Source organism: Passer domesticus, chromosome 14, assembly GCF_036417665.1.
Source record: "Passer domesticus isolate bPasDom1 chromosome 14, bPasDom1.hap1, whole genome shotgun sequence".
Lineage (NCBI taxonomy): Eukaryota > Metazoa > Chordata > Aves > Passeriformes > Passeridae > Passer > Passer domesticus.
Window position 1 is genome coordinate 3,744,376 of NC_087487.1, and position 12,071 is coordinate 3,756,446.

The 12,071-nt window shown below is 55.3% G+C and overlaps 1 protein-coding gene across 2 annotated transcripts; it reads right to left on the minus strand.

Annotated features, from left to right (window-relative positions):
* Positions 1–269: 269 nt before the first annotated feature.
* NMB (neuromedin B) lies at positions 270–4,121 on the minus strand. 2 transcript variants are annotated; one of them, XM_064389181.1, is made up of 3 exons: positions 3,858–4,121; positions 3,259–3,461; positions 270–541 (listed from the first exon to the last, which is right to left on the minus strand). In XM_064389181.1, exons 1-3 carry the CDS (start codon positions 3,988–3,990, stop codon positions 494–496), a joined length of 384 nt encoding a protein of 127 aa, XP_064245251.1. In that variant the 5' UTR covers positions 3,991–4,121; the 3' UTR covers positions 270–493. The 2 variants fall into 2 exon arrangements, with proteins under 2 accessions (XP_064245251.1, XP_064245250.1); XM_064389180.1 differs by lacking the exon at positions 270–541 and adding an exon at positions 2,330–2,416 and having other exon boundaries at positions 3,858–4,091.
* Positions 4,122–12,071: the final 7,950 nt, after the last annotated feature.

The following is a 12,071-nucleotide window of genomic DNA, read 5'->3' on the forward strand; positions in this document are numbered from 1 at the left end:
AAGGCCAGGACTCTGAGCCAGAATCCCACCACTGCCAGGACAAGATTTTGCTGGGAACACTCCCAGCAAAGAGGGTCACAAATGCTCCAGTATGAGTGGTGTGATCAGCTCACCCAGGTGTGCTGATTTATCATGTCAGTGAGCAGAGGCTGCAGGGGCTGAACCCAACCCCTCTGAGCTGTTGAGAGCTTCCCTTCAGCCTGCCCCAAGGTGCACCCACTCCCCTTCACAAGCCCTGGGGGTCTGCCTCCCTACCCCCCACAGAAGAGTCTGTGCAAAGAACCAGTTTTATTCACACAGGCACATCAGATGTCAAGGAAACACAAAACATACAGGAACTATACAGGGAGGCTCCACCTTCACACACACCATCACTATTAACAATATTTCAGAAATAAATAAAAGTGATGTTGCTGTAGAAACCCACAAGGACGATGCTCTCCTCTGTTCACCAGGCACAGCTGACCTTGCAGACCTCATCCTCCCCATCTCTTCAGTTTGAGAAGTACTTCTCCAGCACCTTTGTTAAAAGCCCTGTCTCCTACAAAACAAGACACAACAGTGAGACATGGGGCCGTGCACACAACCACCACCATCACCACCCATGCTGGTACCGTGGGGCAGATCAGACAAACATCCCATGCTGGAGCACCCTGGCACTGCAGGGGTGGCTTGGCATGGCACAAGAGAAGGACAGAGCCAGAAGCTTCCATCTGGGCTCCAACAGCTGAACCACAATCAGATGTCTGAGGGAAACTTCATCCCAGTGAGGCAGTAGCCACTGGGTTGAGCTTCAGGGGAGAGCCTCATTCAGCAGAAGGCAAAAAGAGACAGAAAACACAGCAGGGAAGAGTCACAGAGGGTTTGTAGGATTGGCACTGACCACAGGTCCCAGAACTACACAGGGCAGCAGCTATCCTCAGCAGAAGGGCTCTCCCCAAACCCTGGAGCTGTTCCCTTCCACACTCGTGGTCTCTGCATCCTGGGGAGTCAATGCCACACACCCAAGGAGATGCCAAAGGATGGGAAGGATCCTCCTCTGCCAGCCCAGTCTTTGTCACACAGAGCAACGTGGCAGCACTGTGAAGCCCCAGCACGCTGAGAGCCAAACCCTGTCTGCCACACGTGGCTTGAGAAGGAAGCAACAGATCCTGAGCAGGGCATGGAACAGGAGCTTCACAGGGCAGAGCAGTGAGAAAGGCTGTGAGGAAGGTGGGAACACGGCACACAGATGAGTTCAGGCTGGGTGCTGACACCTGGGGTCCAACAACAGTCATGCTGAGGGGGGGAAAGATGTCAGGGTGGCAGGAATTTGGACTGGCACTGTGACAACCACAAGAGCAAGAAACAATAAGGTCACACAGAACAGCATAATGTGGACAGCACTCAGAGGCAATGGGGAGAAGCAGTTCTGTAATACCCACAACAGTACAGACGTGAGGATGCCCTGGGGATGGGTGGGAGAAGGGAGCAGGAGGGGCAGGAGTTGGGGAAGTGAAGTGCTCAGAGGTGCCCAAGAAGCAAAACCAGAAACAGCACCCAGCAAGGTGACCAAGGGGAGCAGAACACTGACAGGGAGAGGCTTCAGGCTTTGGGAAGAGAAAGTGAGGGGCAGGAGCCAGCTGCACATCAAGCAGCTCAGCTGTGATGCCATGTGTGGGCACACCAGCCCAGCTTGCCCTAGAGAGGCACCAAGGTGGGCACTGGCCAGGACCTGCATGGCCACAGACAAATCACCTCCAGCAGCAGGGCTTTGGCACCAGTGCCACCCTGTACCCACCCTGAGCTCTGGGAATGAGCACTGGCAGGGCTCTGGCACCCAGCTGGAGCCTGGGGCACAGCACAGCCCCTGTGCACTTTGCACAGGCACATCTGCAACGTGAGCAGAGAGGAGCAGCCCTCCCATGCAGGGGGGAGCCCCAGGGAGCAGCTCTACCAAATCCACACCACACCACAAGGCAGGGCAGCACATCTGCCAGCTCTCCCATCTTCCCAACAAGTGCCCTCCTGCTCAAAGGTTCCTTGTGGGGGATGAGGAAGGGTCCAGAACCTCCACAGCCCTCATCTCCCCTCCAGCTGCATCTGAAGTGCCAACACTGCAGCAGCCCAGCACAGCACACTGCACAGGGAGTGGATGGGCTGGTGCCTTCAACATGCCCAGCTGTATCTTCACTGGGGGAAGCCCTCTGGGAACAGCTCTCTGGAATGCACCAGTTTACCTCAATCTGCTGGCAGTGAGTCCAAAAGGGGCTTGAGCAACCAGTGGCTCCCAGTCCTGCCAACTCTGCTCCACCTGTGCCAGAGAGGACAGAGCCCTGCCTAACCCTGCACAGCAGAAACAGCCTCACCTGCATGCAGTGCTGCTGGAGAGCTCCTCAGGCATCTGCCTCAGTGGGACAGCACAGGTGGGACTGACCTAAGAGGATTTCATCCTTTTTAGACTCCCAGTTACTTCCTGCAGTGACTGGAAAGGGTGAGACACCAGGGAGGTGTGCAGGAGGCAACAGACAAGCAGACCACACAGACTAATTCCATTTATGGATGCAGAAATTCCATCTCTGGACTGAGCAATTCGATCTGTGCATCCTGCCTGAGGATCTGTGCCCGTGCATTGCTCCCAGGGGCAGGTTTTACACCAGGAGCTGAGCGAGCTCCGAGGTAAAAGCCACAGTGAGGGTCTGCTGATATACAGTGGCAGCAGCGGAGCTCCTGCCCTCTCCCTGCTCCCCAAAACCTGCTCTGCAGCAGCATGACCAATGCACATGTACTCCCTGCAAGGCTCTGTGCCCTCAGCATCGAGGGATCCCAGCCACAGTGACACAGAGCACTTTGCTTGACAGATGCCTTTCCCTTCACATACTGTGTCCCCTCTTGGTCTCCTGCTGTGGAGATAAGAGGGAGAAGGGATTTCCCTGTCCTTGGAATGGGGGACACCATCCTCTCCTGCATCTGGCTGAGGAAGCTTATTAACACCCCCTGGACACCACTGCTGTCACAGCTCCATTGCAGAGTTACTTGCTCATCCTCACACCCTTCCCAAGCACCTGGGACTACTTGTCACTGCCCAGCTAGACACAAGCCTCAGGACACTTCTCCTCTCTCCCTTTATGGGTGGTCTTAGGAAGTGGCTTAAGGAGGGCTAAAAAGAGGGTAAAGAGGGGAGTGCACCTCCAGCAGCTGTGCAGGTGCTCCCCTCTCCAGCAGAGCTCCTCCACTTTTCTGCTCTGAGCATCTCCCTCTAGCTAAGTAAATGTTCACCTGGCCAGTGAGGTCGTATTTCCCCTGGTTCTCATCCAGTAGCCTTTCTTGCAAGAGGATTTTCAGGAGCTCCCGGGTCAGCAGTTCCATCATGTCCTCCAGCAGGGCTCGGAGAGAGGGACCGAAGACCACGGGCACCGCAGGCTCCTCGGCAGCCTCCAGGTGTTGGGAGCCTGTGACGCTCTTCTTCCCCATGAAGTGACCTGCAACAGCACACGCGGGGTGTCTGGGGGACACAGGGCTCCAGCTGAGCTGGCACCGGCCACCCTGCACCTAATGCCCAAACCAGCCGAGTTAAGAGAAACCCAGAAACGCCAGCTCCTCGCTCCACGTGGGATTTTTGGGAAACTTCCCTCTCTGTTCCCGCTGACGAGATCTCTGCGGTTACAGAGATGCCACCGGGGATGTGAACCTCGCACCCAGGGATGCCAGACTGCTCAGCCTGTGGGGGATGCCGGACGGGCTGCCCAGGGATGCAGGTGGAGGTGACATCGCGGCAGTGCCAGCATGCCCGTCCCCGCTGGGCTGGCACAGGCAGCCGCAGGACAGCGCGGGTGTCACCGCGCCCGCACCGGGGTCCCTGTGCCCTCGCCCGGTACCTGTGGCCCAGAGGTTGCCGCGGGGGTTGACCTTGATCTTGGCGGCCTGGCTGCGGTGCTCGGCGAAGTCCAGGTGCACGGCGGGTCCCAGCGCGGCTCCGCAGAGCAGCAGCAGCACGCAGCGCAGCGCCATCGCCGCCGCGGGGCCCGCGCCCGCCGCCGCCCGCTTAAAGCCGCGGGGCGGGACCGCCACAGAGCCCGGCCCCGCCACAGAGCCCGGCCCCGCCACAGAGCCCCGCCACACAGCCCGGCCCCGCCACACGGCCCCGCCACAGAGCCCGGCCCCGCCACAGAGCCCGGCCCCGCCACACGGCCCCGCCACAGAGCCCGGCCCCGCCACACAGCCCGGCCCCGCCACACGGCCCCGACACAGAGCTCGGCCCCGCCACAGAGCCCGGCCCCGCCACACGGCCCGGCCCCGCCACACGGCCCCGACACAGAGCTCGGCCCCGCCACAGAGCCCGGCCCCGCCACACAGCCCGGCCCCGCCACACGGCCCCGACACAGAGCTCGGCCCCGCCACAGAGCCCGGCCCCGCCACACGGCCCGGCCCCTCCACACGGCCCGGCCCCTCCACACGGCCCTGCCCCGCCACAGAGCCCCGCCACAGAGCCCGGCCCCGCCACACGGCCCCGCCACACAACCCCGCCCGGCCACACGGCCCGGCCCCGTCACACAGCCCCGCCACAGAGCCCGGCCCGCTACACGCCCCGGCCCCTCCACACGCCCCGGCCCCGGCCCGGCCGACACGCTCCGAGCCTGCCCGTGCCTGTCCTGTGCCGTCCCAGCGCCCCGGCGGAGCGGCAGACGTGGCAGAGGCAGCGCTGAGGTGGCCAGTGACGGACTCACCGCTGAGTCCGATCGCCATGCCCAGATCTCTCCATGTCCGTGCTTCCACCTTCTCCACGCTGCCTTTTTGCACTGGAGCTCAGCCAGGAGATCGTTCCCAGTTTAGCTCAAAGCCATCTCCCAGTACATGTGCCCGATTATCGGGATGGGTAATGGGGATCCCGTCCTCCGGGACCTGCCAGCTCTGCCCAGCTCCTTCACTTCCCAGAGCAGCCTCCCAGAGGATCCCACACACTGCAGAGCATGAGCCGGAGCCTGTGTACCACTTCTCACCTTTCCCACTCCCTCTGAGATTTTGCAGACCGCTATTTTCTGATTACTGCACCCAAACCTTCCATGGACAATCATGTTCCCCGTGAGCTCCCCCTTTTCCATTAAAGGGATGGAGCTGTGCCCAGCCATGCCAGGGACACAGACAGTGGGACCTGGGGCATGGACTGTGTGCCCAGGGCTCAAATGAAGTGAATTCCAGGTGAAACTGGAAGCGTTTGATCAGAGGGCTCCAAGGCGCAGGTTGTGCTCTATTTCTTCTTGTCCTTGCCTGCAGCCAGCAGGGATTCCTCCAGGTTCCATATCTACACAGGGATACTCTCAGGGTGTGGGCCACAGTAGGCTGGGGTGAGTCTGGTGGGGGTACCCAGGGTCAGACAATCCTGGCAGGTCCATGGTGAGGAGGAGGGCCTGGGGCCAGGTTAAGCCAGTCAGGCACTGCTGAGCTCCCACAGCACGGATCAATGACAGACTGCAGGGTTCAGGTGGTTCCTGGGTCCGTGTGGATGAGAGAAGTCCATACCAGGTGCAGCCCATCAGTGTTCTAAAGGCCCTGACAGCTTCTGTGGATTTACAGTTCTGTAACTTTGCAAGGAGGTGCTGGTGGGTGGGGATGAGATGACCCAGTTCTCCTGGGAAATGGCAGAGGGAATTCATTCACAGTGCCATTCCAGCACGTGCTGCTGTTCAGGAGAGCAGGGCTGGAGGTGACACATTCCCCTTCAGCAGCAGGGGATCAGAGTTCCAACTGCAAACTCAGCTCTAGGCTTACAGGAAAGGAAGAAAGAAAAAACCCAAAGTGTTCCTGTGTTACCAGACATCCTCCCAAGGTGTGTGAGTGTCCCCTTGGGTGGTCAGATCAGCAAGGGCTCCCTCACTGTTTCAGAGATGTGCCACAGCGATGGACATGGCCCTCTCAGGTGTGACACCTCTGCCAGCCTTGTCCAGGTGTGCTGGAGCTCCTGGACTCCAGAGCGGGATTTCACTCCGCTCTCTCACCGTGCTCCTTCCCTGTGTTCAGCAGAAGGGCTGAGCAGGCAGAGCTCAGCCCACTCGAGGAGGTGACCCCAGGGGGCCATAGTGCAGTGCTCCCCCCAGATGTGGCACTCGCAGCACCCCAGCTCTCACATCCACATCACAGCAGCCTCGTGTCCCCGCTGAGGCAGCAGAGACAGGAGACCTGAGGCCCCTGGTCCCAGTGGTGCTGGTGGCTGGGACAACTGCTTGGGCTCTGCTGTCCCCTCCCAGTGCTGCACCTGGACAGACAGAAACACCCCTGTCCCTCCTCCATTTCCTCTCTCAGCCTGTGTCCCTCCCGCAGTGTCCTGCCCTGCCATTGCACTGACAAAACACAGCTTGAAATGGATGGACGTCATCCCGAGCCTTTTCTTCTAAAGTTTTACATTCACTCATGGAGAAGGTGGGGGCTGTAGGAAGGCAGGAGGAGGATGAGGATGGGAGGTCCAGAGAAGGAGCTGAATGTGAAGGAAGATCCTGGTGCTGCCCAGCACTGGCACAGCTGAGTCTGGCTCCTCCTTACCCTGGGGAAGGGGTGTTTTTGGGAAAGCTGAGCAGCAATCCTCCACTGTGGAGAACAGCAAGCTGAAGGGTTACCTGTAGGATTAGGGAGGATGAAGGCAGGGATAAAGTGATCCCAATTACAGAGGCAGATGAAAGAGCCCTGGGCAATTATGGCACCAACTGAAGCGTGGCAGGGTTAAGTCCCATTCCTTCAGTGCTCCTACAGGCAGCCCCAGGGACAAGGGATGAGCAGTGGGAAGCTGCAGGGTTTCAAACAGGATGAAGGCTTGTGCACTGCTCTAATTAGATGCACAACAAAATGCACCCAGATGTTCCTTCTTTTTCAGCTGGTGGTGTCTCAGCCACGGTGGGAGCAGAGGAACAGGTATTTTCCATCCCAGTGGCACTGCTAAGGGAGCTTGGGAAAGGCTGGGAAAAGGAAATCAGGGAGCTCCTGCCCTTTTGCAGTGCCACTGTAAACCCTCAAAACCTGAGGGGATGTCAGATTAATTGCTGAGTACCAAGGCTTGACCTCATGATGTGTGTGGGGGAGATATGAGCTCATAACCTGATTTCAAGTCTGGAAAGAGCACCAGAACAGCTCCTCAGAGATGTGTTGGAGGCTGCAAGTGGGAGCACAGTTCAGGGCAGCCAGTGGGGCTTTATTGGAAAACAGCTGGTAAAAAGGTGCTCACTCACTGAGCAGCAGCAGCAGCAGTGCTGTGATCCAGGCAGGAGCAGCAATTCCTTCCTCCACAGCAACCTTGGTAAATACCAGCCCCAGACACCAACAGAGAGACCTGATTTTTTTTTCTGGATTTTCCAGCCTTCACAAAGAAGTTGCTCCTAATTTTAGGGAAAATAACTGGCACCCAGGACCTGAGCTCCAGAACCTGGTCACCAGTCTGGTGGGGTTTGTGGTAGATTTTCTGCCTCTCCCTTTGTCCCACTTTGGTGGGTCTGAGCAAGACACCCAGTCTGGAGCCTACTGGGACCTCCAGCATTCCAGGCAGGAATTGACACTGCAGTGCTTCTCTGCCACTCTCTGAGCTCTCTCCAGCTCAGCAGAGATTCACATCCCACCACCTACCATCCTCCAAGGGAATCTTCCCACCTTATATATTAAAAAAATCCGTAGAAATTCTACTTTATAGATCAGTTTTGCTGGCAGAGGTCAGCACACCGACTTTCCCAGGTGATGCAGGAGATGGGGCTGCTGGCAGCCCCAGAAGTGACTCTGGAAAATGGCAGCTGCCAATGGTTATATCCTCGAGGCAGAGGAGGGTCTGCACAGAGCTCCCCTCCCCTCTCTGGAGGATTTACCCTCCGGGGCTGGGTGAGAGCAGCCCTGCACAGCCCCACACCCTCCAGGAATGTCCATTTCCACCCAAACCACCTCAAAGCTCCGGGAATCCTCAGCATCCCCAGATGCCTGCAGCCAGAGGGAGCAGGGGTTGTTTTGTTCTGTTTCCCCCAGCAATTGACACACACAGTTTGCTCTGGATGGCCGCTGACCACAGAATTGACATTTTCACAGCACAATCTGTAACAACCCCGATGTTTCAGATGACAACATTTAACTTGGAACCCGTTGTTTCATAAATAGAGTTAAAATTGGTTTTTCTCCCTGTGCACCATTTTATATTTATGTACATTTAAACTTCATCTCCTTTATTACCCAGTCTCTTCCCTCTTCCCTTCTCCCTTTTGTTCTTTACCTTTCAGCAAACAATCTCTCCTGTAAGGATCTCACCACCTGTTCTAGGGCTGCTTCCTTCCTTCAGGAGCCTTTGCTGAGGGACCTTGCCAAATACATTTGGGAAATACAGGTGGATGATCCCTGTGCGTTCACCTTGCCCATAAGCCTCCAAATTCCTTCCACAAGTTCCAAGTCTACTCTCTTAGGGTGTTCTGTTCCTTATCAAACTCCTGTCCAAGTAGGGATAAGATGAGCAATAACAGACCTGTGAAACAGGCACTGGGAGCAAATCCTCTAAATGCACCTAAAGCTAAAGCAGGATTTCACCAGGAAAAGAAAGGAAACCACAACTAGGCAAAATAAATGGCTGTAAAAACTGCACAGCCAAAAGGGCCTCACTAACAAATGTAACAGACCAACCTGAAAATACCCTGGTTCAAGGGCTTTAAAGCAAGGCCCATTTTGTTTTTTCTTTGCTTTGCATCCAGGTCTGGAGTCCTCAGCACAAGAAAGACACAGACCAGTTGGAGCAAGTCCAGAGGAGACCACAGAGATGCTCTGAGGGCTGGAGCCCCTCTGCTCTGGAGCCAGGCTGGGAGAGCTGAGGTGTTCCCCTGGAGAAGAGAAGGGTCCAAGGAGACCTCAGAGCCCCTGCCAGGGCCTGAACAGGCTCCAGGAGAGCTGGAGAGGGACTGGGGCAAGGGCCTGGAGTGACAAGACAAGGGGAAATATCTTCCCACTGCCAGAGGACAGGGTTAGATGGGATACTGGGAAGGAATTCTTCCCTGTGAGGGTGTGAGGCCCTGACACAGGGTGCCCAGAGCAGCTGCAGCTGCCCCATCCCAGGAAACATCCAAGGCCAGGTTGGACATGGCTTGGACCAACCTGGGATAGTGGAAGGTGTCCCTGCCCACAGCAGGAGGTGGGACTGCCTGGGCTTTAGGGTCCCTTCCAGCCCAAATCATTCTGAGATTCCATGTTTTAGTTCCTTTGGCACTGACTCTACCCTGAGAGAGGTGGCCAGGCTGGCAAGGGAGACACTCCATGCTGTGGAGCTGAGGCTTCCCAGGCCCTGCAAATATCCACCTGGGCAGGCAAATAATGTGTTCAAACTGATGGCTCTAATAAAAAACAAATACAAAGAGCAAAGGCCTCGAATGTCCCTATTTGTCTCCTTCACAGAGCTCCTGTGCCAATAAAACTCTTAGTAGCAGTTAGGTTGCTTCAGCCTTTTCTTCACCATTTTCCAAAGCCAGGTCCTGCCTCGTGCCTGAGGGTCTATTTTGATGCATTTTTCTCTTGTTTACAAAGATTAAATCCCTCTGTTACATCCATTCGTCCACAGGCAATAGCTGTTGTTTATAAAAGATAAAATTTGAAATCTTGCACATCTTGTTTTCAACTCATTTTCAATTTTCATTTAAGCTGTAAATGAGCTGTGGTTTTCCCCGAGGTCTCCCTTTCACTCCACACTGCTGGACAAATACAAATAACTGCTCTGCAAGAAGACTTAGAGAAGAAAATAGTGTTTTCTTCCAGGCAAACCCAGGCCCAGCTCAGAAGTGTCCCAGCCAGAATTATACAGCAGAAATCTGACATGCCAGTTTGAGTGAATCAAGGCTCAGAGAAGTTCATTTCCTCCACGTCATTTTTCCTTCAGGACTGTTTCTATGGGGAAAGGGGAGGTTGGAAAACAAAGGTGACACCAAGATATTGAGCAGAGAGAGATTTGGGAAGGGTTTTTCAGTTGTTAAACAGAAGGAGCATAAATGGTCAAAAGGTGAGGAGCTGGACAGAAGGAGCAAGAACTGAGAGCATCTGCTCCATCCTGGATCACAAAGGTTGAATTTCTAGTCCATCCCTATTTAGACTGCTCTCTGTGAAGATGTTCATTTCCCCTGAGGTTTAGGGAACGCTGCTGGATCAGGCATTCACAGGACTGCTGGAACTGAACAAGTGTATGGATTTCCCCATGAGCTGGAGTAGGTTTGACACACAATGTGCTCAAGCAGCAGGCCAGCACACAGAGGCAGGTCCTGCCCCAAGGGGAAGCAGGACTGTGTGTGATGGAGCTGGTGGGTTTTCACAGAAACTGAGGGATAAGCAAATGTGAAGGACTCTCAGAGCTGGGCAGACAGGAACCCACAGCAAAGCCACCCAATTAGGGCAAAATAGAGCCACCAAGGTGGATTTCTCAGGAAAGCCCCTGTGTCCTATATGAATCCAACATTCTTGGGCTGGTGGATCCACTCTGGCAGAGACCTGTGGTTCCTGACAGGTGAGAATCTGGGTGCAGATGACAAAGAGAACAAAGTGTTAGGAGGCTGGGGAGAGCTAAAAGGGGCAGGAGGCTGTTCAGCTGGCTGAAAGCACAGTGTGGGTGCTGCTTCTCTTCTCCCAGAGATGAGAGAGTCACGTCAGTCACCCACCACACATCAACTCCCACCCTGAGCTGCTGACACTGTGGGAATGGCACAGGCTGGGCCCTTCTGGCATCACCCCAGTGCACCTTCCTGGGGGATGGAACCAGGACATTCCTCATCTGATTCAGCCACTGAGTCACTGGCACTGTGGGGTCACACAAGCAGCTGCTTCGCACTGCCCTTGCTCTGGCACAGGGGCCATCCCCAAGGCATGTGCTCTAAGCACCCTTCTCTTCCTTCTCTGTCTCTTCTTCTCCTGGCCAACTTTTGGGCTGCCCTGGGAGCTGCACACTTTGTTTTGTGCATTTCTCCAGCAAAGAGTGGTTCTCAAGCATGGAACAGGTTTCATCATGAAAATGCTCTTTGGAAAAAACCACAGTTGAACTGTTCTGATTTTAAGGGCAGGAAAATCACCATGAAATTACCCAATCTCATTAAAGACAGTGGGGAACTGACCATCTGACAAAACCTGAGCCCTGTGAACCCCTGCAAAGCAATAAGCAGCAACAGATCTGGATGAAGCACCGTGATGCTCACTGCTGTTCAACCAACAACCGTGCACTAAAGGATCATAAATACACAGAACAGCCTCTGTCTCACAGAGCTCCAGCTTGCAGCACATCACCCCTCACGGCTCACTTCCCAACCATCACGCTCTTGCTTATGCATTTAGCTTTGATACAAAAAGCAAAAATCACCCACTAGAATTCCAGCAGCCCTCAGACACAGCCCAGCATGGCTTTGCTTCATGGAACAGCTCCTGCCCGTGAAGGAATCTGTGCCTGAACTGCGGATGTGACTGAACTGTAATTAAGCACTGGAATTGCTCACAGAAAACCTGCCCTGTTTGGCTGTAACCAACCACAACAGACACAGGAGCAATGAGCCCTGGCAGACTTTTTCCTTCATTTTTTTCTCTTTTATAAACCAGACCTTTCAACACCCACGTACTTTACAAGCAAATCCCATTCCTGTGGTGACATGAAGATCTCCATCCATTTCCAGAGCCTCCAGTGCCACTGGCTTTGCTGGAGCTGCCCAGACAGTTTCACCTTCAAAAAAAAAGTACCATAAAACTGACATAAAACATAAACACATCAAGTTCTATCACCAACCACTCTGGCTCTGTGGGAGCTCAGCAGTGCTCCCAAACACCTCAGCATCAGCACCCAGCCAGCCAGACATCCTGCTCACTCCGTGGCTTTTCTGCTCAGCAAAGCAGAATAAATCTGGTGGGGATGGAGCCAGCAACAGCTCTGTGTCACCCTGCCCCCATATCCCCAGTTTCCAGCCTGTGCAGGCTCATCCCCAGCACTCCCTCATCCCACTGTGGCAGGAAAGGTGCTGCTGGAAGGCAGGAGGCGATGTGGGAGCTGGCATAGGAGGTGGCACCAGGAGGTGGTGGGTGCCAGAGCTGTGATGGGCTTGACTGCCAAATTATTCTTTGCCTAA

Bases quoted from the DNA above. Each gene is read 5' to 3' on its own strand.
- NMB (XM_064389180.1), bottom strand. From the start codon at position 3,990: ATGGCGCTGCGCTGCGTGCTGCTGCTGCTCTGCGGAGCCGCGCTGGGA. The intron at 3,462-3,857 runs GTACCGGGCGAG...GTGCTGTTGCAG, and splicing joins CGGCAACCTCTGGGCCACAG to GTCACTTCATGGGGAAGAAG. The intron at 2,417-3,258 runs GTGAACATTTAC...AAATCCTCTTAG, and splicing joins AATACGACCTCACTGGCCAG to GTCAGTCCCACCTGTGCTGT.